Source organism: Chrysemys picta, chromosome 17 (genome assembly GCF_011386835.1).
Source record: "Chrysemys picta bellii isolate R12L10 chromosome 17, ASM1138683v2, whole genome shotgun sequence".
Taxonomy (NCBI): Eukaryota; Metazoa; Chordata; order Testudines; family Emydidae; genus Chrysemys; species Chrysemys picta.
In genome coordinates this window covers 25302462-25324872 of record NC_088807.1, presented here as the reverse complement: position 1 = coordinate 25324872, position 22411 = coordinate 25302462, and the positions used below count along the sequence as shown (strand labels likewise).

Sequence of the window (22411 nt, the reverse complement as noted above, 5' to 3'; positions counted from 1 at the left end):
TGTCTTTGCCGAGTTCTTCTACGCGGGGCCTCGGCAAAGCCTCTTCAGTTCCCCCGGGGTTGAGCCCTATGGCTTGTTGGCTGGGGGAGACTGAGGTGCCCCCCAGTGCGACAGGCCCAGACGAGCCATGCCCTGGGCTGCAGGGGGAGGTGAAAAATCTCCCAACATCCCGGCTGATTTTGGGAGGAACCCTTCTCCACCCCAAGTCTGGTAATCCTGAGCATGAGAACCAGACCCACCAGCCTGGCCGTGGAGAAGAGACATCTCTGGGACAGCCCGTCTCCCACTCTCTGGTGTACTATCCACATTATATAGATGGGGAAACTGAGGCACAGCAGCTAACACCCCCTTGGGTGAGCTGTGGGGGAATCTGGCATTTCCAGAGCAGCTCCTGTCTCAGCCGCCCGTGTTTCAAACCCCGTCGAATGGGACTCAGAGCCGAGGGGTTGGGGCTCGGCCCACGGGCAGGTGAAGGCTCCCGCTAAGCTCTCCGCGGCGGAATTGGCGCACGGCCGGGCAGCGGTTCTAGGCCTAGACGCAGGAAGGCCCGGCCGGCTTGGGCCAACAAGCTAAATTACGACTTCAGTGGCACTTTGTTCTGAGGTGGGCGGGAGACCAGCTGAAAATCGCCATTACATCCCCCCCACCCCCACTCCCCTGCCAGAGCTGGGGAGAGAACCCAGGAGTCCTGGTTCCCAGCTCCACCCCACCCCCAGAAGTCCTGGAGCCCAGCCCTCCCAGAGCCAGGGAGAGAACCCAGGAGTCCTGGCTCTGTGCAGTGTTATTCGAGGGGGGAGTTGCCGTAGCAGGAGGGGTGACTGGTTCCAGGGGGGCTATCACACATAGGGGGGGTGGTTGGCTTGGGGCACTTCCCCCCCAAACAAACAAGCCCAAATTTTACAAAACAACCAAAAAAAGCCCCAATTTTATTGAGTGGCTCCCACACGGCTGGTTTGTTTCAAAAGCAAACCCCTTGGCTAGGAAAATGCAGAGCCCCCCCCCGCCCCCCCAGACCCTGCTCCACCACCACCTGCCCAAGCAGATAACAAAAGCAAAAGCTAACCAGCACCACTTGGTCACCCATTCCCCTAGGGAGGCAACAGCCCCCCCGACACTTGGGGGGGGGGAAGCAGTCTAGTTTCCCTGCCCCCCCAAAAAAGGAGTGGAAGGACTGCAGGGTGGGTGGGGGAGGGGGAGAAGAGCTCCGGGGGGAGCGTGGAGAGGAGCATGGGAGGGGTAGAGATGATCCTGGATTAGGCAGGAGCTGCAGTGTGTGTTGGGACCCCCCCCCCCCCCCAGGTCATGGCCCCTCCCCCACCATAGTGTTAACCCCTGGGGGAATGGGGTAGGCACAGGGCAGGGCAGAGCCGGGAGGCACTTAGCGTAGGCCCTACGTAAACACGCCAGGCACCAGCAGGGACCCCGGCCTGCTGGAGGTGGGGGCAGCTGTGGAGCCCCTCCCCAATAACCATCCCTGAGCAGGGACGGGGGGAGGGAGCTGGCAGAATTGGGGACAGGGCCATGATGGGGGGGGAGGTTTTGGAAGATGATGGGGGAGGGCATAGATGACAGGGGGAGACAGAGGTTCCTGGGAGAGAGGGGAGGGGAAAGGAGGGATTGGCCGGGGGGCCCTGCAGGGATGGGCCGGGGGGCTGAGAGACGGGACAGGGGTGCCCGGGGGGAGGGGGACAGGACAGGGGGGCTGAGAGAGGGGAGGTGAGCCCCTGCAGGAGGGGACAGGATGGGGGGCTGAGAGAGGGGACCTGGGCCCCTGGGGGAGGAGACAGGATGGGGGGACAGAGATGGGACGTGGACCCCTGGGGGCGTCGGGGGGGCAGGGAGATGGGGCGTGGGCCCCTGGGGGTGTCGGGGGGCAGGGAGATGGGACGTGGGCCCCTGGGGTGCCTGGGGAGGAGGGGGACAGGACAGGGGGGCTGAGAGACTGGACGTGGGCCCCTGGGGGTGTCGGGGGGCAGGGAGATGGGACGTGGGCCCCTGGGGAGGAGGGGGACAGGACAGGGGGGCTGAGAGAGGGGAGGTGAGCCCCTGCAGGAGGGGACAGGATGGGGGGCTGAGAGAGGGGACCTGGGCCCCTGGGGGAGGAGACAGGATGGGGGGACAGAGATGGGACGTGGACCCCTGGGGGCGTCGGGGGGGCTGAGAGACGGGACATGGGCCCCTGGGGGGTCGGGGGGCAGGGAGACGGGACGTGGGCCCCTGGGGATGCCCGGGGAGGAGAGGGACAGGACAGGGGGGCTGAGAGACGGGACATGGGCCCCTGGGGGGTCGGGGGGCAGGGAGATGGGACGTGGGCCCCTGGGGGGTCGGGGGGCAGGGAGACGGGACGTGGGCCCCTGGGGATGCCTGGGGAGGAGGGGGACGGGACAGGGGGGCTGAGAGACGGGACGTGGGCGTCGGGGGGCAGGGCAATGGGTCGTGGGCCCATAGAGGGGACAGGCCGGGTGCCCCCTCACTCCTCATGGTGCAGCGCGAACGGGTTGTCGTCGGCGCCGCCCTGCAGGGCGCAGTACACGTAGACCAGGAAGGCCGCGAGCACCCCGAAGAGCAGCAGCTGAAGCCAGAGAGGCAGGAAGCGCCGGGAGCCTCCCCCTGCGGCCCCGCCCGGCCCCCCGCGGGGCAGGGGGTGGATGGCGCGGCGCGGCTCCACCCGCATGGGGGGCGGGGCCGGGCGAGCCTGGCAGACCCGCTGGTAGGAGATGCCGTCCCTGCTCGGCGAGGGAAAAAGAAAGGGGGGGGCAGCGGTTAGTGCTTACAGCCCCCCAGCACCCACAGCTCCCCCCATCCTGGCATCTCCCCCACTTCTGCCCCCACGGCTAGCAGCACCCCCCACAAACCACACCGTCCCCACCCCCCACCCCCCATTGCCCCAGCTCAATGCCAGGTAGCACCCTCCCAAGGGGTACCCAACCACGCCACGACCCCATCTCACCTCTCGGTCTCCTCCGACCTGCTCGGGGTGTAGGACGCGGCCTCTCCGATCTGCAAGGAAACGCACCATCAGCGAGGGGGGGCAGAACCCCCTCTACAGGGGCAGCCTGGTAATGCAGGCCACGCCCTCCCTCGTTTGCATACTCCGGCTCTGCCTAGGGGGTAATTTGCATATCCCCTCTACAGGGCCGGTGCTGCAATACAAGCCTTAAACTGGGGTTTCCCCTCCCCACATCCTGCACACCCAAACTGCCTCCTATTGTTGTGGGGACAGCAGATACTAGAAGACATGAGATACTAAAGGCAAGCGGTCTGGGGGGGTACAAATGGAGGAAGGGGACAGCTCACCCTAACTGAAGGAACAGTGTGGCCAGCATTGCTGGGTTCATAGGTGCCTTATGGACCCTCCCTGCAGCTGCACTTTGATACTAGAGTAGAGAGACTTGAAACTAAATTAAGGCCACTTCATTTAACTCCCTTCGAAAGGGGAGTAAAAAGGTGTTTTCCCGTCCCTCTACTGCAGCCGCCTCTCCAAGAGATGGCGGCGGCGAAGAACTCTCCTGGAGACTGACCGGAAGTGGGTGTAACATCTCGCCCAGCCCCCCGCGACGTAACGAGAGCGTTGACGGGCCTGGACCTCACGTTTGAGACCTTGCTCAGAAATAAAAAGGGAGGAACTAGAAGGGTGGGATTCAATTTTCATTTGCCACCGCGTCGACCGCAAATCCAACGGGACGGAGTCGATTTTTAGCGGTCGATCCCGGTAAGCCTCAATTTCCCCAGACACACAGAACCAAAAAGAAAAAGGGATAATACTAGAAATGGACAGGCGGGAGCGCTCGTTAGTGTATTTCCGGGGACTTGGATACGGGATGTTGCTGTTTTAACGGGTATGAAGTTTACATTTTTCAATCTCGCTGTCCAGGGTCATCAAATAATTATCGTCTCCCCTCCCCCGATCCCTGCCCTTTTCCCCCGTAACTGCCCGCAACTGTGCAAATTGAAATAGACTAAAATAAAAATGCTTAACCCCCCCAATTTAGCCGAGCAGGCGAGTATCTCTAGGTGTGGGGTTGATCCTAGAGTATCCGCAGAGGGAATTCAGGCTAAACCTCAGGGGCCACGATCGTTCCACTGTTGTTCCCACTTGGGAAAATGTAAATGGATTTAAAAAAAAAAAATGCTTCAAACCCAGAATTTCTCACCTGAGAACATTTCAACCCATAAAATAAAAAATTGGAATAAAAGGGGCTCAAAACCAACCGTTATCTGACGCAATTATTAAAATCAATGAAAGCCGATTTGTGCCGGGCCTACCTATGGGGGCTGAATTTGGCGGCTAACCTGAGTGGCCGCGGCGAGTGAAAAGGGACCCTACTGCCGCTTGTGGAGATTTAACTTACGACTTTGCGGGGGGAAGGGGGATAAATTAGCGGTGCCCACACGCCCCTGGGGGGCGAACGGCGAAACACTGGCTGTGGCTTCACAAGCCCAGCCAGCCCCCCCAGTCCGAGCGACTCTCAAAAGCATCGCTGCCCTGGGCTCGCTGTCAGGTGCGGGCCCCTCGACGGTCCACACGCACATGGAGAGGGTCAGAAAACCCTCAGCCCCGGCTACGCAGCCCAGTCTCAGCCGGGAGCCCCAGGGCCGGCAATTGTAAACCCAGGTTCCCAATGCAGCGTGATCGCCCGCCCAGGCTTTGCAATGGGGACGCCCCACCGGGGGAGAGCCCCAGGACTGGTCCCACCGCAGAATCTCTCCGCCGCACGCTGCCACGGGCTGAAAAACGTCACCCAGCTCGACAGTCACTCGCTTCCGAACCCCATCCGCAAACAACGGGCGCCAGGCAAGAAATCGACTGTAAATTACCCAGAAAATGGACGGGCTCCAAACAATTATTTTTTTGGTTAGAAAAGAGCCTTTTGGGGGGAAAATCTCGACTTGTTTAGATGACGACATTATCTCACGAGGCGGAACGGCGGGTAATTTCTGTCTCGATCTCACACAGCCTGTTCAAATAACGTAACCACCGTGAGAGAACAGAAAATGAACCCGAACTGGCAGGGGAACCAAATTCCCAAGCCAAATTTTAGCCCCGAAATAAAGAAATCCAATTTCAAAACAAAGTTTCCTGAAACTCACTTTTGTGGGGTTATATTACACACACACACACACACAATATCCTCAATACGTCTTATCACATCACGTACACAAAGAAAGTTCACGCTATCACCAGAACAGTATCTCAGAATACATTTCTAGCCGGTCCCTGCCCTGAACCGGCCTCCGGCTCCCGATCACCCTGTTCAAATACACGCCGCCTCCTTTTGCGAAGCTGAAGTGGGTTTCGCTCTTAGAACAGGAGAACTTTGTCCCGAGTAGAAATGTTCTGCCCAGGACACGCTCGGGGGTACGTGAGAGGCCAGGGGACAGAACAAGCCAAAGAACCGGACTGGGTTTTAGGGCTGGGGAGAGGCTGGTAAATTGTCAAATCATCCATTACGAGGGTCGTTTTGGGAGCTGACCGCGTTGGGGGACGTAACGCCGCGGCACAAGACGGTGTCCCGGAGACGGGCAGTGTTTCTGTCTGTATTAAACTCTCCGGGGCTGGTTCTTTATCTTTCCTACAGGGGCAAACTACCGACGAGAGAATTTATCGACCCGGCCGAAAATCAGCTCCCGGGAAGTTGCATCGGTTTTTAGACACTTTTGCCAAAATTCAGTTCCGGCTCCGCTGGGCCCAACATCTCCTGGCAGCAAACGGTTTAAGGTTCGAGTTTTTCAGGCCGGGCCAGCGGCCGAATCCAGGATTGCCCCCCACGGTGCTGGGACGGGGGCAGAGTTGGGGGTTGGAGGTGGTAGGACCAAGCAGGGGGGAGTGAGGGGACTGGAAAGTTGGTAGCGCCAAAGGGGTGGGGGGAGAGAGAGACACCCGTGCCTTCTGCCTTTCCCAGGCCGCCCGCACCCCTGAGACGTTATTTGGGGAGGTTATGTCCCATCCCCCACACCCAGGGGTTGACTTACCGGCTGGCGGGCAGTGGCTTCCCCCAGGGGACCTGGGGCTGCCCCATAGAGCCAGGAGGAGGAGGAGGAGGAAGATTCTTCGTAGGACTCGGTGTCCATGTCTGGGGGCAGAGAGGAGTGGGGTGAGACGGGGGGCTGGGCACGGCTCTCCCCTTCCCCACTGGAGCTCCACCCCTGGAACTCCCTGTTGCAGGAATGTGAACATGGCGCGGGGGATGGGGTGTCAAGCCCAGGCCAAGGGAATCGTACCAGACTCCCCTTCCTGCCTTCGTATTCCCCCCACATCCTCGCTGCTCTGTATCCCCCTCTTGCCACCCCCACCAGAGGAAATGCTGCCCCCTCTACCCGCCCCCCACTCACCATCGCCCAGGTAGCCGGTGCGACCCTCACGACGAGGGAAATCATACAACTCCCGCGTGTACGTCGTGGTGGGGCTGGAGTCTGGGGGGCAGAGAGAGACGGGGGGGTCAGTGGGAGGCACCTCGAAGCCCCACCCCCACAGCAGACAGGAACATTCAGACACCTCGGCCACGGTACCCCAAGTCTTGGAAAACTCTACCGGTGCCCCTCACTCCTGACCCACAGCCCCCTCTCACCATCTGCTCACCCCCCACAGGTGCCCCTCACTCCTGACCCACAGCCCCCTCTCACCATCTGCTCACCCCCCACAGGTGCCCCTCACTCCTGACCCACAGCGCCCTCTCACCATCTGCTCACCCCCCACAGGTGCCCCTCACTCCTGACCCACAGCCCCCTCTCACCATCTGCTCACCCCCCACAGGTGCCCCTCACTCCTGACCCACAGCCCCCTCTCACCATCTGCTCACCCCCCACAGGTGCCCCTCACTCCTGACCCACAGCCCCCTCTCACCATCTGCCCCATAGCGGCGCCGCTCCTCATGCCGGGGGTAGCTGTAAGATTCCCGAATGTAGGTCTCGGTGGTGCCGGGATCTGGGGGGCGGGAGGGAAGAGACACACAGGAAAGGGAGGGGGGGGGGCGTCAGTGGCTGCTGCTGCTGGCCCCTCCCCACCCCTCCTGGCCCCCCACTCACCTGAGTAGCCCCCAGCCCCCCCTGGGGACGATAGCTTAGTGCGCTGGCTCTCGTATTCGCAGATCTTCCTCTCGTACAGCTTCCGGGTCGATCCTGGGGGCCGGGAAGGGGAGACAAGGGGGGGGGGTCAGGTGGGCCCCCATGCTGCCCTGCCCTACCCCTCCCTCACAGATTGCCCCCCCTTGCAGCACCCCAACTCCCCCCGCCCCAGAGACCCCTCCCCCCGCAGCGCCCAGTCCCCCCACTACCCAGAGACCCCTCCCCCCGCAGCGCCCCCAGTCCCCCCTCCCCCCGCAGCGCCCCAATTTCCCCCATCCCGAGACCCCTCCCCCCGCAGCGCCCCCAGTCCCCCTCCCCCCGCAGCGCCCCAACTTCCCCCATCCCGATACCCCTCCCCCCGCAGCGCCCCCAGTCCCCCCTCCCCCCGCAGCGCCCCAACTTCCCCCATCCCGATACCCTCCCCCCGCAGCGCCCCCAGTCCCCTCCCCCCGCAGCGCCCCAACTTCCCCCATCCCGATACCCCTCCCCCGCAGCGCCCCCAGTCCCCCTCCCCCCGCAGCGCCCCAACTTCCCCCATCCCGATACCCCTCCCCCCGCAGCGCCCCAACTTCCCCATCCCGATACCCCTCCCCCCGCAGCGCCCCAACTTCCCCCATCCCGATACCCCTCCCCCCGCAGCGCCCCAACTTCCCCATCCCGATACCCCTCCCCCCGCAGCGCCCCCAGTCCCCCCTCCCCCCGCAGCGCCCCAACTTCCCCCATCCCGATACCCCTCCCCCCGCAGCGCCCCAGTCCCCCCTCCCCCGCAGCGCCCCCAGTCCCCCCTCCCCCCGCAGCGCCCCAACTTCCCCCATCCCGTCCCCCCTCCCCCCCGCAGCGCCCCCAGTCCCCCCTCCCCCCGCAGCGCCCCCCGTCCCCCCTCCCCCCGCAGCGCCCCGTACCCACGACGGGCCCGTGCGCGATGCCGTAGCGCTGCAGCATGGCGATGAGCTCGGTGTCCGTCAGCCCCCGGTACCGCTCCATGGCCCGGCCGGGGGGGAGCACAGCCGGGGGGGGGTCGGGGCCCGCGGTTCCGGCGCGCGGAGCAGGCCCAGGACAGGAGGCGCCAGCAGCGACCGGAAGTGACACGAGGGGGAGGGGCCGGGCCTGGGCAACGCCCCGCCCCCTGGCAACGCCCTTCCCGCGCGCCCCGCCCCTGGCAAGCCCCTTCCAGCCTGCCCCGTCCATAGCAACGCCCCGCCCATTTTGCACGGCCCCTAGCAACACCCCCCCCAGCCTAGCAACGCCCCTTCCAGCGCGCCCCGCCCCTACCAACGCCCCGCCCATCCCTCTCCTGTCCCTCTCGCAACGCTCCCCCCCCCCCCGGGAAACTCCCCCCCCCCCCGGATCCCAGCGGGGTGGGGCGCCCGGAAGCCTCGTGCAACCTTCTGCCCCTCCCCCCCACCGTCTGCCTCAGTTTCCCCACGTGGCTAGTAGCTGCCGTGCGGGGCCCGGGGCTGTTTGTGGCTCCGTGAATTCCTGCTGCCCCAGAGCTGGGCTGGGGGCTGGGACCCAGCCAGGACGCCTGGGTCCCATCTGTGCTCCGGGAGGGGAGTGGGTGGGGTCTCATGGTGGCGGGAAGGGAGCGGCGGAGGAGCCCGGACGCCTGGGTTCCCTGGGCGCTGGCAGGGCGGGGGCTGGGAGCCAGGACGCCTGGGTTCCCTGGGCACTGGCAGGGCGGGGGCTGGGAGCCCGGACGCCTGGGTTCCCTGGGCGCTGGCAGGGCGGGGGCTGGGAGCCCGGACGCCTGGGTTCCCTGGGCGCTGGGAGGGCGGGGGCTGGGAGCCAGGACGCCTGGGTTCCCTGGGCGCTGGCAGGGCGGGGGCTGGGAGCCCGGACGCCTGGGTTCCCTGGGCGCTGGCAGGGCGGGGGCTGGGAGCCCGGACGCCTGGGTTCCCTGGGCGCTGGCAGGGCGGGGGCTGGGAGCCCGGACGCCTGGGTTCCCTGGGCGCTAGCAGGGCGTTCCCCCCACACCCCCAAGGGGAAGCTGACTCCGAAAAGAGCCCCGGTGACTCATCGCTTTGCCTGGGGCAGTTTCGGTTTCCCCGGGAACGAGGAACCGGCCCCCGCCCCCGCAGATGGCAAGTGACCGACCCTCAGCCCTCCTTGGCGCCGCCCCCGAGAGCTCTCACAGCGCCGGGGAGCAGATAAGGAGACACCAACCAGCCGGGAGACGAGCTATCTGCACACAACAGAGGGGAAACTGAGGCACACAGCCAGGGAGAAACTTAACTGCAGTCACGTGGTGGGTGAGTGCTGAAGAACCCAGGAGTCCTGGCTCCCAGCCCTCTCCCCTGCCCCCCCCGCTCTAACCACTAGCCCCCACTCCCCTCCCAGAACCAGAGAGAGAACCCAGGAGTCCTGGCTTCCCCCCCCCTGCTCTAACCACCAGCCCCCACTCCCCTCCCAGAACCAGGCAGAGAACCCAGGAGTCCTGGCTCCCTACTCTACCCCTTTCATGGGCTCCCTGTATAAACAGCCCCCGCGCCCCACCCCAGAGGCAGCCGCATCGCCAGCTTCCGCTCACACACCTCTTCCTCCCCAGCCATGATGGCCCCCCAAGATTTCCAAACCTTCGTCTTCTTCGACCTGGAGACCACCGGCCTGCCCCCGGACCGCCCCCGCATCACGGAGCTGTCTCTCTTCGCCCTGCACCGCCACTCCCTCCTGCAGTGCCCGCCGCAGGACGCCCCCGCCCCCCGGCTGCCCCGCGTCCTGGACCAGCTCACCCTGTGCATCGACCCCCAACAGCCCTTCACCCCGGAAGCCGCCCGCATCACGGGACTGAGCCAGCAGGACCTGGAGGAGAACGGGAAGCGGGGCCTGGACCGGGCCGTGGCTCAGGCCCTGGGCGGGTTCCTAGCCCGCCAAGCCCCCCCGCTCTGCCTGGTGGCCCACAACGGCTGGAGCTACGACTTCCCCCTGCTGCGGACGGAGCTGGCGCGCGTTGGGGCCGAGCTGCCCCCCGCCACCGGCTGCCTGGACACACTGCAGGCCATGAAGGAGCTGGGTCTGGCGGGTCAGGGGGGGTACAGCCTGGGGGCGCTCTTCCGGGGGCTCTTCGGGAGGGACCCCGACGGGGCCCACTCGGCTGAGGGAGACGTCCGCACCCTTATCGCCATCTTCCTCGCCAGGGCGCCACAGCTGATGGGCTGGGCGGCGGGGAAGGCCCGGGCCTGGGGGGACGTGACCCCCATGTACCTCCCCACCACGCAGTGAGCGTCTTGGACTGGGAGGGGAGTGGGGTCGGAGCCAGGATGCCTGGGTTCTCTCCCCGGCTCTGGGAGGGGAGGGGGTCTGGTGGTTAGAGCAGTGGGAGCTGGGAACCAGGACACCTGGGTTCTCTCTCTGGCTCTGGGAGGGGAGTGGGGTCTGGTAGGTTAGAGCAGTGGGGGCTGGGACTCCAGGACTCCTGGGTTCTCTCCCTGGCTCTGGGAGGGGAGGGGGGCTGGTGGGTAGAGCAGGGGGGGATGGGAGCCAGTTCTCCTGGGTTCTCTCTCTGGCTCTGGGAAGGCAGTGGGGTCTGGCGGGTTAGAGTGGGGATGTGGGGCTGGGAGCCCGGACTCCTGGGTTCCCTGTGGACGCCTCTCTCCGTTCGTCAGATCATCCAGGGATCTGGGGTTGGGTAATGAAATTATTTTATTGAGCAACTGATTTGAATGCCCCCCCCCCGTGTTTTTCCTGTTAATAAACACACACCAGGCTCGGAGCCGCATGCTTTGCTGAGTTGAGTCTTTGCGTCGGGTTTGGGGCCCTGGGGGAAATCGGGGTGCAGGTGTCCAGCATGTGACTGTCACCCCAAAAGACTGCAGTTCCCAGGTCCACCAGCAGAGAGCAAAGGGTCCCTGTATTAACAGCCCCTGCGCCCCACCCCAGAGGCAGCTGAATCTCGGCGCTGGGTGAAGGGTCCCTGTATAAACAGCCCCCACCCCAGAAGCAGCCGCACCCCAGCCCTGGAAATCAGACTGGAGAAGCTTTGAAAGGTTTTCCCTCTTTCTCTTTTTATTTGGTTTTTGTTACTTTTGTTCTCTATATTTTGGGGGGCACGCTGGCGGAATGATGGGGGGGCTTCGCTGGTTTATTAGTGTGTCCTTGTCTTTACTTTGTCGACGTCAGTTTTCTTTTGGCGGAGATGGGAGGAAAAATAAATCTCACGACACCGAGCGAGGGGGCCTGAACGAACGAACCAAAACTCACGAGCACGGCACGACTTGGAGCGCAGACATGGCGTATAGAGATATAGAGGCAGTGCTTCCGGGGGGCAGGGGGGCCCGGGGACGAGGGGGGGGCTAAGAGGGGAAGGGATGGAGACAGTGGGTGGGGAGAAATAGAAGGGATGTGTGGGGATGGATGGGGGGTGGATGAGGATAGATAAAGGGGGGGTGTACGGGGATGGATGGATAGATACAGGGTGGATGGGGATAGAGAGATGGGGGTGTACGGGGATAGATGAGGATAGATAAAGGGGGGTGTATGGGGATGGGTGGATAGATAGATAGAGGGGGTGGATGCAGATAGATACAGGGTGGATGGGGATAGATGGGCAGGTGGGCAGGGAAGAGATCGATGATTGATGGCTATATAGATAGACTGTCCCCGGACACCTGGGTTCTACACCACCTTCCCCACACCCCCTCCAGTGGAAAGCGGGCTACCATGGGAAGGCCCCAGTCTGCCCCACCACGACTGGTCACTGCAGAAGGGGCATGGATTGGGGGTGACGGGTGCTGTTTGGGGGGGTGACGGGTGCTGTTTGGGGGGTGACGGGTGCTGTTTGGGGGGGTGCCCCTCCCCCACTTCCTAGAGTCCCCCCTCGGCGTGACATTCCCCCCAGCGGGGAATGGGGTGGGTATGGAGGCCCTAAATTACCCCCCCCCAGCACTCCCCACATGCCCCTCCTCCATCCCCTGCCCTGTGTACCCCACTCAGTTCCAGTCCCCCAAACATGCTGGGCCCCCCAAATCTCCCCCAAGCTGCTGATCCCCCTGAACCCTGAAATCTCCCCCACAGCCATCAAAAGATGGGGTGGGGTGCAGGGCACAGCTATCTATAGCCAGGAATGGGGGGGTGCTGGGGGGGGAGGGGGAGGGGGGCACGGAGTTAGCTGTGCTCAGGGGATGAGGGCGTTGGGGGGTGAGTGGGGGCAGGGAAGGGGGTGTACAACTGGCTAGAGTGGGGGGGGTGAAAGGGCAAGAGGTGGGGTGCTGGGGGCAGGGCAGGGAGGTGGGGGTGCACAACTGTCTGGAGTTGGGGTGCTGCGGGGAAGTGGGGGGGTGCACAGCTATCTAGAGTTGTATTTTCTCATATATATATATATATAATATATATAAACAGCACAAACATCTACATTCATCCTGGGGTCCCCCTGCCAGCCCCCCCACATGAGGGGACATGGCAGGGGTGGGACGGGACAGGCGTCTTCTCCTCACGACGCCCCCTGCTGGGGGAGAGACCTGGGCGGGGTGGAGAGAGAGAAAGATGGGGAGGGGTCATTAATAAGAGCACATACAGCGAGCGCCGCATCATGGATGCGCCCCCCCCCCCTCTTCACTCACTGGGGCTCTATCCCGGCTCTGGGAGGGGAGCGGGGTGTAGTGGTCAGAGCAGGGCGGGCTGGGAGCCCAGACTCCTGGGTTCTCTCCCCGGCTCTGGGGCGGGTGGGGAGTGGGGGTGCAGTGGGTCAGAACCAGCTCCTGCTATGAAATACAGGATGCTAAAGCAATTCTAAGGCAACCCCCCACCCGGCGTGCCATTTCCCTTCCTCGGGGGGTCCATCTGGGTCCAGATTGAGTCTGCTAACCCCTCCCGCACTCTGCAGCGGGCACCCCCAATTATAACAACCCAGCAGAGGGCACGAGATCCCTGACTAAACAGCTCTCCCCAGAAGCGGTCGCATCTGAGTGCCGGGCGCCCTGTATAAACAGCCCCTGCGCCCCACCGCAGAGATGGCTGCATCTCAGCCTCTCCTGCCATTTTGATGTCCTTCCGCTCTCCAGGTGACCCCACTCTGCTCAGTGATCTCTGCCCACACACCGCTGTTCTCATGGGGAGGGCACGGCCTGATGCCCGGGGAAGGGGCTTGGATCAGGACTGAGGATCTGTGGGGTTTCTGGTGCCTGGCCCCAAGAATCAGGCCAACGCGGGGTCAAGATACAAAACAGCCATGGTCCCACCCCAGCGCAGTGGGTCTCCTAGATATCAGCTCACACCACGGCCCCTGAGGGCCCGAGCCGGTGAATTCACGGATTGCCGCAGGCCACGAGCCGCTGCTTTGCCTCCGCCTGGCCGTTGAGACATGAACGGAATAGCTGGCTCTTAACGTGACCCAATACAGCAGGGACAAGAGCGACGTGAAGCAAACACGGTGCGCGGGGTGTAAGGGGAACATATTGTAACCGTGGGGCTTAACCGCCGGGGAGAGGCTGTTGCGTTCAGACTGAAGTGAAGAAAGATGGCTCTACCTTGCCTTGTCACCACAGCTAGGCCGGGAGAGGCGGTGAATAAAAGGAAGTGAAACCATTACAGGGACGCCCGATCGGCACGGAGCAATCAGCCGCGTCACCGACCCATCAGGGCCCAAATCGGTTCAGCGGGAGGTCCGAGCTCCTGCTGAGGTCAGGAGAAAAGACGACTGGCAGGACGTATAGGAACCGGGGTGTCACAGTTAGCCGTGGAGGGTGAGGGAGAAGGGTCGGAAGGCCCCGGAGGCGACGGGCGGCTGGCACACAAAGAACAATGTGGCCTGACCCAGCGCCTCCGGCGAGGCGGGTCGCACGAAGGGGCTGGAAGACGCTGGCTGCAGCTGCGAGGACGCCTCGGCCCCCTGGTTGCATGACCTCTCGCTTCAGCTGGGCGTCTCTAATCTTCACGGGGCCTGGCCCAGACCAGCACCTCCAAGAAGAGGAACCGGCTTGGGGCACCCAGCCGGGCCCCTTCCTGAAAGCCTGAAAATGACCAGACTGTGTCCCTGACTCCGGCTGCGAACGGTAACCGAGCGGGCGGGTCCTCGTAGGGCCTAAGACGCGTCGTGTCTCGTCTGCCCGCAGAAGCCGGGCCAATCAAAGATGTTCCCCCCCGTCTTGTCTGTCTAGTATCCTGGGCCGACACGGGCACCTGTGGCTCCTCCCACTTTCAGGGCGCTCCCTGGTATCAAAAGGGTAGAGAACCACTGCTCTGACCCCCAGTATATTACAGTAGCTTTTGTCCGCGCGGCCACAGAGATCAAGGTGCATTTTGCCGAGGGTTGTGCAGATAATGGGCAAGGGACAGAAACGTGGCTAGACACCAGGTACAAATCTCCGACGACTGTGGACAGCAGAGGCAGACAGCCTCGGGATAAAATCTTAGGGTACGAAGGACACGAATTTGGGGGAGGTTTGCACCCGTAGGAACAGCCTAAGGTTCACAGATCTCTATCTGCAGAAGAGGCCACGCTGCTGGTTGTCCGCCCGGATCAACGGAGCTCTGTCTGTCTGTATTTGTGCCCATTTGATTTTCGACCAGTGTTTCTGGAGCGAGAGTTTGTGCTCAAAGCTGCAGGTGACCCCGGGCTGGGAGAGGTGGCCAGCCCACTGGGGAACTGAAAATGACCAGGACAAGTTGGAGAACGGGGCTGAATGCGACAAGAGGCCATTCACAGCGAGCCGAGCGTCGGAAGGAAAAGTCCCACGCCGGGGGCATCGCCGGCTAACGGTGGGATGGCTGAAGAGGATCTCGAGCTTAGAGCAGCTCACAGATTGAAGGAGAGCCCGCCACAGGATGTGGCCACAAAAACGCCTAAGGTCGTTCTGGGTGTGTTAGCAGGAGCGTCGTACGTCAAACATGGGCAGGAGGGTCGTTATCCTGATGGTCTCAGCCCGGCAGATGAGCGTCTGTCATCGGTGTTCAATCCAAGGCCTTTCGACCGCGGGCTGAAAGGTCGGTTGCAACACACGGGTTGGACACCCCCCTCTTTTTCAGTAGCGAGATGCCTTGGGAAGCAACTTAACACGACGACAGATCTGTGCTATAGAGCAGAAAACGCTAACGCAGGCAAAACACCGGAGCGCTACGAAATCTCAATCACGTCCGGGACACTCGCCTCCTCTGCAAATAGAATCTTTGTTCTAGACAGTGGCTTGGTTCCTGGATGCTGTTTGACCTGAAGCTGGGTAGCTAATTAATCAGGACGTGTAGGTGTCAGTACACGCGCTTTAAAGATTGTCCCGGCGTCCCTGGGAAGGTCCTTGTTCTGGAGCGGGTGCTGCTCGAGATTGCGGGAAAGTTGCTCCCAAACGGAACAAGTTCCTCTTGACTGGGAAACATCCCACCAGGCTTAACGGTTTCTATGGCCTCACAAGCTCTAGGTGAGGATAAGTCACCACTGGAAGAATTTCCCAAGGCTCGTGGTGGATTCTCCATCCTGGGCAATTTTAAAATCAAGATCTAAAAGATCTGGTCTAGGAATTATTTGGAGGAAGTCCTGTGTGATACAGGAGGTCAGACTAGATAATCCCGATGGTCCCTTCTGAGAATCTGTAGCAGACCCAAAGAAGCACCAGTTTATGATGTAATCCATTGGAACTCCTCGCCTCATGATTTTTTGCGTGAGGTTTTAGGAGAAGTCAGTATAGAGCCAGGGAAGGAGGAGAAAGGCCATAGGTGTGACACAGGAGGACAGAGTCGATGACTCTATTAATATAACTCATGGAGAAGTAGGTTAAAAGGTTGACTACAGATCAATGGGAACACGACCTTTATGTCTTCTGTTTAGATCTAGATTCTTTTTCCTCGATTGTGTTAGCAACCCCAGATTTCATAAGCAACTGGCACAAGCGAGGGACTATTCTAAACAAAGTCACCTTCCAAGCTGGTGACGGAGGATAAGTGTTATTTGATTCTGGAAATGTGGGAGGGGTAGATCGACCAACTGTCTGGTTTATGTTATGCCAAATCATAGCGCGACACCATTTTTGCATCCTTCTATCTTGCACGCTTCATGGTTGTTGTTATGCACAGCTAATAAAACTCCATACAGTTAAATTCAACGCTCGAATCCTTTTTTTTAGCGAAGCGATCAAAATGGAAAGTCCTTGAGAAAGGCGAGACACGGAATTCGTTAATATGGGATTGGCAGAATTTGATTTTTTTTAATATAATTTTGATGGACAATATTGATGGTTATTTTTAAGTTTTTTTTTTTTTTTACCTATTTAAATTTTCACCACTGTGCAAAATGATGGGTTTTAAGCAATTTTTCAAACCAATGTAAACCTTCACAGCTAAAATGATGGGTTTTAAGCATTGGTATTTTTTACTTGTATTGATTGCGATTTAGCAGCCGTGCCCAAGAATGGGTGTCAAGCAATTTTTCGATCTTCATGGATTTAAATTTTCACGGCTCTGCACAATTACAGGTTTTAAGCACTTTTCTTATTTTTACCAATTTAAATTTTCACCATCAGACTGATGGGTTTTAATCTTTTCACTGATGTAAATTTTCACAGTGGTGCATAATTATGGGCTTTAAGCACATTTTTATTTTTCCTAATTTAAATTTTCACCGTTAAAATTGCGGGTTAAGCATTTTTTTCAATTTTCATCCATTTAAATGTTCATAGCTGTGCAAAACTACGGGCTTTAAGAACTTTTCTTTTAACTGATTTCAATGTTCACAGTTGAAATGATGGGTTTGAAGCACTTTTTCACTTTTACCCATTTCTCTGGCTTTGCCCATGTATACATTTTGATTCTTGATGGACATATTTTGTTTGTTTGTTCGGCGCGGTGACATTACGGGGGCAAATCGGACCCTTCCCAGTTTGCTTATAGATTCAGGGATTTCAAGGCCAGAATCGTCCAGTGTGAATATCGACCCTGAACTCCTGTATCACCCAAGCCACAGAACGGCCGCCAAATAATTCCTAGAATTGATCTTTTAGAACTAGGCTGACCAGACAGCGAGTGTGAAAACTCGGGACGGGGATGGGGGGTAATAGGCACCTATATAAGAAAAAAACCCAAATCGGGACTGTCCCTATAACATCGGGACATCTGGTCACCCTAGTTAGAACGTCCCAGCTTGACTGAAAAATCGCCTGTGATGGACAATCCACCGTGACCCTTGCTCACATTGTTCCAATGGTGAATTACGCCTGCCGTTAAAAACGGACACCTGATTTCCAGGCTGAATTTGTCCAGCTTCATCTTCCAGCCACTGGATTGCGTTCGACCTCTGAGGGCCAGACGGGAGAGCCCGTTATTAGATATTTGTTCCCCCGGGAGACAGGATCAATTCACCCCTTCACCTTCCCTTTGTTCAGCCGAACAGCGGGAGATCCTGGCGTCTCTCGCTCTCAGGGACTGAATCATTCTCGCGGTTCTTCTCGGAGCCCTTCCCCGATTGATCCACGTCCTCCTTGAACTGCGAGCACCAGAGCCAGACCCGGGATCCCAGCCGTTGTCGCACCAGAGCCAGACCCGGGATCCCAGCCGTTGTCGCACCAGAGCCAGACCCGGGATCCCAGCCGTTGTCGCACCAGACCCAGACCCGGGATCCCAGCCGTTGTCGCACCAGGGCCAGATCCGGGATCTCAGCCGTTGTCGCACCAGAGCCAGACCCGGGATCCCAGCCGTTGTCGCACCAGAGCCAGACCCGGGATCCCAGCCGTTGTCGCACCAGAGCCAGAGCCAGATCCGGGATCCCAGCCGTTGTCGCACCAGAGCCAGACCCGGGATCCCAGCCGTTGTCACACCAGGGCCAGATCCGGAGGCCAAATCAGCTCTCTGCTCCCACTCGAGAGTCGCCTGTTTATACACCCCAACATCGCCCTAGTTCTTTTGGCCCGCGACCCCCACGCTCCCCAAATCCAGCGTCGCTGCTTCCAGGATAGACTCCCCCGAAGTCTGTAAGTCTGGCCTGCGTCCACACAACGCAACCCCCCTCCCTGCACCCCAGGTTAACTCACCCGCCTACATCTGGTTGGAGAAGGAAGTGGGGGCGGCCTGGCCGTACCCCCCCTGCTGGGCATAGGGGTCGGGCTGCCCGTAGCCCTGCTGGTTATACTCCGGCTGGTAGCCGCCTTGCTGGCCGTACGAATCCTGCTGCACGTAGCCGGAGCCCTGGTTGTAGGAGTCGGCGTAGGTGTCCGGAGCCGGCTGCTTCTCCGGGACGGCGGGCGGGTACTTGGCGAAGGGGGCGCTCCAACCCGTCTCCTTAAACACGAACCAGAGATTCCCCGTCCACAGCACCAGGTTCAGGAAGCCAAAGACCTGGGTGGCGGGGGAGGCAGAGCGAGGGAAGGAAGGGTTAATGCACAGCAGGGAGGGGGTCCCCTCTAGGGGGCGCCAGTTCCCATCCAGCCCCAGAGCGGGGACTGGCTGGCTCAGGGGGCGGGGAATGGGGCAGGGGCCTGTCCCCTCTGGGGGGCGCCGGCTCCCCCCAGGGCTCTGGCTGGCTGGGGAAGGGTCTCACCACAGAAGTGTTGAGCCCCGAGATGACGGGGTCCTTCAGCTCTTTGCACGTGTTCCCCTCTTTCTTGCAGACCTCCAGCCCCTCGATCACGTTGTCGGGGTCCGTGGCCAGCTTGACGTCGGAGAGACCCTTGGCCCAGGCACACGAGCTCACCAGCCACATGAAGGCGAAGACAGCGGTGACAACGAAATCCTGGGGGAGAGCGGGGTTAGCCCCCAGCCCGGCCCCCCACATCCAGTCCCTCCTGCCCCCCCCCTGCCCTGCCCCCGCAACACAGCCCCTCCTGCCCCGCCTCCAGCCCCGCCCCCTGCAGCACAGCTCCACCCCAGCCCCGCCTCCCGCAGCCAGCCCCTCCTACCCCACCCCCAGCCCCGCCCCCTGCCCTGCCTCCCCAGCCCAGCCCCTCCTACCCGCCCCTGCCGCTGCCCCAGCCTTGCCCCCTGCCCTGCCCCCCACAGCCAGCCCCTCCTGCTCTGCCCCCAGCCCCGCCCCCTGCCCTGCCTCCCCAGCCCAGCCCCTCCTGCCCCGCCCCTACCCTGCCCCTGCCCCAGCCCCGCCCCCTGCCCTGCCTCCCAGCCCAGCCCCTCCTACCCCACCCCCAGCCCCGCCCCCTGCCCTGCCTCCCCAGACCAGCCCCCTCCTGCCCCGCCCCTACCCCTGCCCCCCTGCCCTGCCCCAGCCTTGCCCCCTGCCCTGCCCCCCACAGCCAGCCCTCCTGCTCTGCCCCCAGCCCTGCCCCGCCCCCAGCCCCGCCCCTGCAGGCACAGCCCCTCCTACCCCGCCCCCAGCCCCGCCCCCTGCAGCACAGCCCCTCCTACCCCGCCCCCAGCCCCGCCCCTGCCCAGCCCCCGCAGCACAGCTCTCCTGCCCTGCCCCCTACCCAACCCCGCCCCTGCCCCACCTCCTACCCCGCCCTGCCACGCCCCTGCAGCACAACCCCGCCCGCCCCCAGCTCCGCCCCCTGCCCCGTCCCTCGCAGCACAGCCCCTCCTGCCCTGCCCCAGCCCCGCCCCCTGCCCGGTCCTCGCAGCACAGCCCCTCCTGCCCTGCCCCCTGCAGCACAACCCCGCCCCCTGCCCAGCCCCAGCCCCTCCTGCCCTGCCCCCTACCCCGCCCCTGCCCAGCCCCTGCAGTACAGCGCCCCCCCAGTGTCCGGCCCTGACTGCCCAGCCCCGCCCCCTGCCCCACGGCGCTCCCCAGCGCACGGCCCTGCCTGCCCGGGGAGAGCGCCCCTGCCCAGAGCACCCCCTGCCCAGCCCCCTGCTCCCTGTGCACCCCACACTCACAATCATGGGGCCCTTGTTGTTCTCCCGGTATTTGTTCTCCATGAAGAGGTAGACGACCACGGCAGCCAGCGAGTACAGGAAGGCGAAGACGGCGATGGTGACGAAGAATTCGGCGGAGGAGGAATAATCCCCGATGAGGAACACCTTCTCCACCTCGGTCCCCTTGCAGGCTGGGACGTCGAAATAGACCTGGTGGAGTCTTGAGGGAGAGGATTGGAGGGGAGATGAGGCAGGGGGCTCAGTCATAGAGAAGGTCCCAGTCCGTATCCTGTATGTATAGCCCAGACCTCCCAGGAATAGAGCCCACTGTCAACCCTGACCACTTATGCAAAGACAAAGGCAGTCTGTAGACAGAATACAGTCCCGGTCTGTGTAGGAGGCATCAGTTCATATACAGCAAATATCGACCAGTTTTGTATAGCAGATGCCAGTCAATATGCTGGATATACAGCCCAGACCTCCCAGGAATACCACCCAATGTCAATCAGGACAACTAACAAAAGACAAAGACTGTCTGTATACAGAATACTGCCCAGTCTGTGTAGGAGGTGCCGGTCCATATATGGACCAAGTCTGTGTAGGAAATGCTGGTCCATATATGGACCAGGTCTGTGTAGGAGGTGCTGGGCCATATATTTCTTATATATAGCCCAGACCTCCAGGAATAGGGCCCAATGTCACCCTGACCCACTAACACAAAGACAAAGGCTGTCTGTTTACAGAATACAGCCCCATCTGTGTAGGAGGTACCAGTCCGTGTATAGTAACTATGACCAGGGCTGCATAGGACATGCTGGTCCATATATTGTGCATAATATAGCCCAGACCTCCTAGGAATAGCACACAATGTCAACCCTGAGCATAATATAGCCCAGACCTCCTAGGAATAGCACACAATGTCAACCCTGATAAGGGCAGACTGTATACAGAATACTGCCTGGCCTGTGTAGGTTGTGCCGGTCCATATATGGGATATACATACCAGATCTGTATAAGCGATGCCAGTTTATACACTGTATGTACAGCCCAGACCTCCCAGGAATAGCGACCCTTATGAATCCTGATTGTCACTGAAAATTGAGAGCAGGCCGTGCAAAAAATACAGCCCTGGTCTGTACAGAAGGAACCACATCATATATTCTAGAAATACAGCCCTGGCTTCCCAGAGACAGAGCCCCATGCGCATCCTGATTTCTACCTGAAACTCAAGGGCAGGAGTCTGCACACAGAATACAGCCTCACTCTGTGTAGGAGGCACCAAGCCATATACCATATATACAGCCCAGTCTGTCAAGGAGATGCTGGTCCATATACTATAAATACATCCCCAGCCTCCCCGGAATAGTGTCTAGCGTAAATCCTGATGCCTATCTTAAAGACAAAGGTCATCTGTATGCAGAATACAGCCCTGGGCTGTGTAGGCGGTGTCGGTCAATATACTGAATATACAGCCCAGGCTTCCCAGGAATAGTTCCGAGCGTTAATCCTGACTGCGAAGTCAAAGTCCAGGGCAGTCTGTATGTAGAATACAGCCTGGCAATCAGGTGTCAGTTATTAATGGTGAGCGTAAGTCACCATTGGAACAATTGACCAAGGAGATGCTGGTCCATATACTGTGAAGAAAGCCCCAGCCTGTATAGGAGGTGCCAGCTGATATGCTGAATATACAGCCCAGGCCTCTATGAGCCAAAGTCAGCGTGAATCTCAGCTGCTGTCCCATCCCAGTCCTTACCCATCAAAAGTCTCCAGGTCCCTACGCAGCGTAACAGCCCACCGGCCGGTCCATATGCAGTATAACGCCCAGCTCACCTGAATGGGTAGCCAAACTCCACTTCAATGTTCAGGTCGCTCTCGCTTTTATTCACACACTCAACGCTGAGGCGAAATTCCCCGCTGTAGGTCCCGCAGGTGGCGAACGCAAAGATAGCAAAGAGCTGTGGGGCGAGATGGGGTGAGATGGGGCGGGTGAGACCACAGGGGGCGCTGCGGGGCGTGGGGCAGGAGCGCCGGCTGTGGGGGGAGCTCCCGGCTACTCTGGCCTCTCCCAGCGGGGGTCGCTGTGGAGAGCGGGGTAGGAGCACCAGCTGGTACCAGGATTAATAACCCCGCCTCGGGGAGGAGGAGGCGGGTGGAGCGGAGAGGAATTGTGGGTAATTATAGAGGGTTAGCTGGGTCCCGCCCCCTCTAATCCCCCCGAGTGCTGGGACGAGATAAGAACCTGTCTGACCCAATTGTCCATCTGTCTGCATCGGCCGCACTCCTCTGTCCCCCGCCCCCCCCGCGCGCTGGAAGTGGAAAGGGGGGGATACTGCGGATGGGCCCATGCGGACATTCTGGGGGGCGGATACCAGGCTGGCTGGGCCCGTGGGTCTGATCCAGAACCAGCAGGGTCCATGGGCCCTGGAATCGTTCCCCAACCAGCTGGATAAATGGGTCCATAATACGGCAGAAATGTCAAGCGAATGGGTCTGGAATCACTCCACAATCATCAGGTGGGGAGGGCCAGGAGCTGCTCGAGAACCAGCAGGGGGGGGCCGGGAGCTACTCCAGAATTGGAGGACGTGGGGGAGTCGGGAGCTGATCCAGAACTGGAGGGGGGGTGGGGAGG

At 60.8% G+C, this 22411-nt stretch overlaps 4 protein-coding genes across 5 annotated transcripts in view; 1 reads left to right on the top strand and 3 right to left on the bottom strand.

Moving 5' to 3' along the window:
- Positions 1-895: 895 nt before the first annotated feature.
- LOC101945881 (emerin-like) lies at positions 896-8173 on the bottom strand. Its single transcript, XM_065571561.1, has 7 exons — positions 7968-8173; positions 7027-7119; positions 6845-6925; positions 6334-6414; positions 5974-6074; positions 2951-3000; positions 896-2726 (listed from the first exon to the last, which is right to left on the bottom strand). The coding sequence occupies exons 1-7, from the start codon at positions 8047-8049 to the stop codon at positions 2471-2473; spliced, it is 744 nt and encodes a 247-aa protein (XP_065427633.1). The 5' UTR covers positions 8050-8173; the 3' UTR covers positions 896-2470.
- A 229-nt stretch (positions 8174-8402) lies between these two features.
- On the top strand, positions 8403-10774 carry LOC101952094 (three prime repair exonuclease 2). 2 transcript variants are annotated; one of them, XM_024112209.3, is made up of 2 exons: positions 8403-9310; positions 9611-10774. In XM_024112209.3, exon 2 carries the CDS (start codon positions 9613-9615, stop codon positions 10282-10284), a length of 672 nt encoding a protein of 223 aa, XP_023967977.2. In that variant the 5' UTR covers positions 8403-9310; positions 9611-9612; the 3' UTR covers positions 10285-10774. The 2 variants fall into 2 exon arrangements, with proteins under 2 accessions (XP_023967977.2, XP_005282427.3); XM_005282370.4 differs by having other exon boundaries at positions 8407-9314.
- A 1309-nt stretch (positions 10775-12083) lies between these two features.
- SYP (synaptophysin) lies at positions 12084-22127 on the bottom strand. Its single transcript, XM_065570999.1, has 6 exons — positions 22113-22127; positions 21613-21737; positions 19804-20002; positions 18518-18709; positions 18012-18315; positions 12084-12518 (listed from the first exon to the last, which is right to left on the bottom strand). The coding sequence occupies exons 1-5, from the start codon at positions 22125-22127 to the stop codon at positions 18016-18018; spliced, it is 831 nt and encodes a 276-aa protein (XP_065427071.1). The 3' UTR covers positions 12084-12518; positions 18012-18015.
- A 164-nt stretch (positions 22128-22291) lies between these two features.
- Positions 22292-22411, bottom strand: part of TFE3 (transcription factor binding to IGHM enhancer 3) — a 7788-nt gene continuing 7668 nt past the window's right edge. Inside the window, exon 7 of the mRNA XM_065570998.1 lies at positions 22292-22391. Coding sequence (XP_065427070.1) covers positions 22292-22391 — 100 coding nt within the window. The remainder of the gene's footprint in view (positions 22392-22411) is intronic.